Raw genomic sequence first — 4311 nt, 5'->3', positions numbered from 1 at the left:
TATGTCACAGAACGAACCCGATCAAGCTTCTTACAACCTGCACGTCGCTCGTAAAAGTCCTGTTATCCTTTTTACGAAACCACACGCGTATAAATATGTCAGCAGTGCCATAACAGAGCTGACAGTGGAACAGTGCGAGCTACAAAATAGCCAAACACTTGAGCCGGGAGATTCTCGGGCTACGACCGGAAAGGGTTAACAGAAACAGTAGGGTAAAGTTGCCTAATACGAGATCCATTTCTTGAAGAAGTCACAACTGTCGACTAAGAACACTTTTATTAAAATTCGATACGTGTTTTAAAAGTACGACATGCATTCTTTCGTAAGGTACTGGAATGTACAGTTCGTAATAAAATAAAAAGGAAAATTAAATCTGTTTCTTCGGCACTTTGTACACTAAAAGAAAATTGGGTACCTAATATGAGACTCTTCTTATAATAGGAACTTCCGAGTAGCTTCGTTATTTAACGATGCGCAACTGGTAAGCCTTAAACTCCATTGCATGCACTGTACAACAGCTTATAATAGGAACTTCCGAGTAGCTTCGTTATTTAACGATGCGCAACTGGTAAGCCTTAAACTCCATTGCATGCTCTGTACAACAGTACAGTAAATCCTCTACAAGTGTCAGTCAGTTTGGATTCTACAAGTGTCAGTATAGATGGTCCTACGCCTAGGCTGCGTTATTGCTGCGCCTATGTTATCTCGCCCGCTGTTAGTAAATTCTCCACAAGTGTCAATCCGCGAGGAAGCTAAACCTGACACTTGTAGAGTCAGGGACTACGTTTTCGAGTTGCTACGTTTTGTAGTTTGCCGAACGTAGACAAGGACAGCGAGTAAAAGATAAGGATGAAACGTGAGTCGAGGCAACCAAGCGATTTAAATACCAACTTTTTTAATTTTACGTTTTTTTATCCCGAAATTTTTCTTAACATATTGATGAGATTTTTCTGATGAAAATGACATCAAACAGGACATAATTTGAGCAACATTTACTTATTAACACGTTCACTGTCAATAAGTAAGTGTTGTTCAAATTATGTCGTGTTTGATGTCATTTTCATCAGAAAAATCTCATCGATATGCTAAGAAAAATTTCGGGATAAAAAAACGTAAAATTAAAAAAATTGGTATTTAAATCGCTTGGTTGCCTCGACTCACGTTTCATCCTTATCTTTTATTCGCTGTCCTTGTCTACGTTCGGCAAACTACAAAGGCGGGCGCGAGGCTCGAAAACGTAGTCCCTGACTCTACAAGTGTCAGGTTTAGGTTCCTTGCCGACTGACACTTGTGGAGACATTACTGTATTTGTGAAAATGATTAGAAACTTACTATTTTCGAGATATTTGTAATTTAATCGAACCACTTGAAAAACTTTCATCTCGATCAAATTTCATATTTAATTTGACAATTAACGCGGTTAATTACGAGAGTTGTGTAACGGTCTCATATTAGGCTACTTTACTCCGTAGAAAAACTCAATATCAATTATACATCAGTCGTTACAGTAGTACAGTATCTCGCATCAACTACCAGACTATCGTCCTTGCGAGATTAATTTGTCGCGAGCGCACAGACACTCGGTTCTCATTGGAGAAAGAGTCGAAACGCGAGTTCTAACATCGAATACAGGTACCGAAGATACTCACCGAGATTGTACACGTTAGCACCTTTGCCGCACGACTCCCTCACCTCCCGATTGTCCCATCCAATGGGGTACATCACCAGGCCGCCGCATATCATCACTGCTGTAACGAGACATAGAGCAGCGCACGGTTAACGGCAGCCACCTTCCGATAGTCGCGTGGGTTAATCCCTTGGCAGGATGACCGGGATGCCAGGAATTCCAGGGATTTCCGATGGTTTGTACCAGGGAATCGAGACGGTAATTCGAGGCTCGTTTCGGTTTACGCGAGTCGAGCCAATCGAGAGCCGCGGCGAACCGCGGGTTTCCCTCTTAATCTCTTTTCCTTATCGACTCCCTCGTTCCGACCTTCCCTCGAGGAAAATCAGACGAGCGGGATTTTCCAAAGGTTCGTCGGAATGCCCGGCATCTCGATGCACGCGGAAGATATTGCATGGAAATAGCTAACAACGATATTTCGCGCTATTACATAGGTGCCTTGTAGTGCGACCGTTTCCTTTTTTCTTTGTCTCGCCGGTTCTCTATCGAAAATTAATCAGCGTCACGAGGGGCGTGGAGTATTTGCGAACGAAACCGGCGAAACTGCAGACGCGGAAGGAAGTTCCAGTTGGATGAAATGAATAATAAGCAGTCGGTGTGCGCTTTCCCGCGAATTTGTTAATAAGAACGCGCGCGCGGGGAGTGAGGCTGTTACGGAGAGGGTATTTTAAAGGCGGAGGACGGGAAAATGGAACGTGTCAACGTTTGAAGGAAGAATGATATTCGAGTAATATCCGTTTTCTTTGTGGACAGTCCGTTGCCTGGCTGTTCCCCGTGAAACGTCGCGCCGCGTCTTTCCATTAGGTACTTCGCAAACAGTAGACGTTCCTATTAACGTCCTACCTCCCTTCAACTCTCTCGAACGTTTTCACACCGACCACCGTTACCGCCACTTTTTCCTTCCGTCGATTCACCCACGGACCGTTCTCTTCTCGAAACTTTGCAAAACCGTCCAATATTATTCCGCGTTCGAGCGATACCGCCCTGAAAAGATAATACCTCGGGATGAAACGTCCGCTTGAGAATTTGTCGGAAAAGTCTGGATCGAAGGTTCGAGACGCGCGAGCCTATTGTATCTATCGAAGAATCGTAAGGTGAAACGTGCATAGGGTAGAAGTTGCTCGGAGAATTACAGCGAATCAATTTGCCGCAGGATCTAGGAGGTCTGGTAGGTTTATCAGAGAGAAGCTGGCACAAAACCTATTGTCGAGTCTATTATACCAGCTATTCGAGAACTCGGTGTCGAACTTATTACGGAACTTACTTGTTAGTACGGACCGTGTTACGAAGAGCTCATTGTCGATTCCGGTGTACGAGGTGGTGCCTACACCGCGGAACTTTATCGCGAACGCAGCGCCTATTACCAGCTACGCTAATTACAGGTCACGTTCAGGCATGAATCTGTGGAGCGCGGTAGAGTTCGCCCGTTTGCCAATCCTCTTGGCTGGATTTTTCGGGGCAGAGCTGGGCTTCCCCGCGATCGCGGTTATTGCTTTCAGCTCTTCGCCAGACAGCCGAGAAGAGGGAGAAATAGAGAGAGAGAGAGAGGTTGGAAAAGTGGGTTCGCGCGGTGGTAAATGACCCAAAGAGGGTTCCAGTCTCGGCCGTATGTTATTAAAGCTTTACTTTACCTTTATTGCCGATCGATGAAGGCCTGCCTGTTCTTTGCTACTTGCTCCCGAAATTCATCGAGGCGAAAACGAAACTCGTTTAGCGTGGAATTCGCGCTCTCTCTCTCTCTCTCTCTCTCTCTTCGGGTTATCCTGTGTGTACCGGCGGCGAGAAACGGGAGCACGTCTGTGCACCTCGGTTTGCCTCGAAAGAATCCCTCGTGGGTTGCTCTGATACTCGTGGCAATAAAGTCCGCGGGAAAGAATGCCATTGTTCGTTGTGGTAGCGCTCGAGATTAAAAACCAGCATCGCGTTGACTACTCCGGCAAGTTTTACGATAATGAAAGGGGAACCATGCCGCGGCTGTGCAACTTGCTGGGAAACGTGTTACGCGCGGGAACCGTTCGAAACGATTGCGCAAGGAGAACGAGCCGCTTTTACTCGAACGAATAAATCTCGAATCGCAACGTTGGAAGAACAGAGAGGAAAAGAGAGCGAAAAGGATACTCACCAGCGAGAAGCTGCAAGGATCCGAGAAGCCTGGTGTGCTTGGGCGTCTTGAGTATGTGCGGGAGAAAGCTGGAGGCTGCAGCTAGCAGAGTGAGGGCGCCGATCACAGCGATCGCCACGCCGATTCCCATGGTGACTGTGCTCGCCTGCCACCAGGCGCTCGGTATGTCCCAGAAGCTGGAATCAAATACCGGCAGCATTGTACCGCGTCGCGCCGTTCCTCGTTAAACTATATTCTTGACAAAATCCCCGAGAAAATTGAATTTCAAGTTGGAAATTAACGGTCCCAGTTTGCGCCGCTGGAAGAACGGAACTTTGATTTAAAGCTAAACTGGATTTTCCCGCAGACCTCGCGTTCTGCTCGTTCATCTGACCCGAAGACCGCCAAGTTCCAAGCATGAAATGCTTTTAATTATTTCTCGCCGTTACGTTCGCGCAATTGCTCGCCCGCCGGACAGTTCTCGTTTTTCTGGTTCTTGCAGCGACGATAAGGTGAAGTTCGATAA

The 4311-nt window shown here is 46.5% G+C and overlaps 1 protein-coding gene across 1 annotated transcript in view; it reads right to left on the bottom strand.

The window, feature by feature from the left end:
• Nucleotides 1–4311, bottom strand: part of LOC108577827 (lipoma HMGIC fusion partner-like) — a 14710-nt gene that overhangs the window by 1949 nt on the left and 8450 nt on the right. Inside the window, exons 3-4 of the mRNA XM_017941035.1 lie at nt 3807–3982; nt 1650–1748 (exon numbers count right to left, since the gene is read on the bottom strand). Coding sequence (XP_017796524.1) covers nt 1650–1748; nt 3807–3982 — 275 coding nt within the window. The remainder of the gene's footprint in view (nt 1–1649; nt 1749–3806; nt 3983–4311) is intronic.

The sequence above is a fragment of the Habropoda laboriosa genome, unplaced genomic scaffold (assembly GCF_001263275.1).
Source record: "Habropoda laboriosa isolate 0110345459 unplaced genomic scaffold, ASM126327v1 scaffold816, whole genome shotgun sequence".
NCBI lineage: Eukaryota > Metazoa > Arthropoda > Insecta > Hymenoptera > Apidae > Habropoda > Habropoda laboriosa.
Note: the sequence above shows the minus strand (reverse complement) of the source record. Positions and strands in the feature narration are given on the sequence as shown.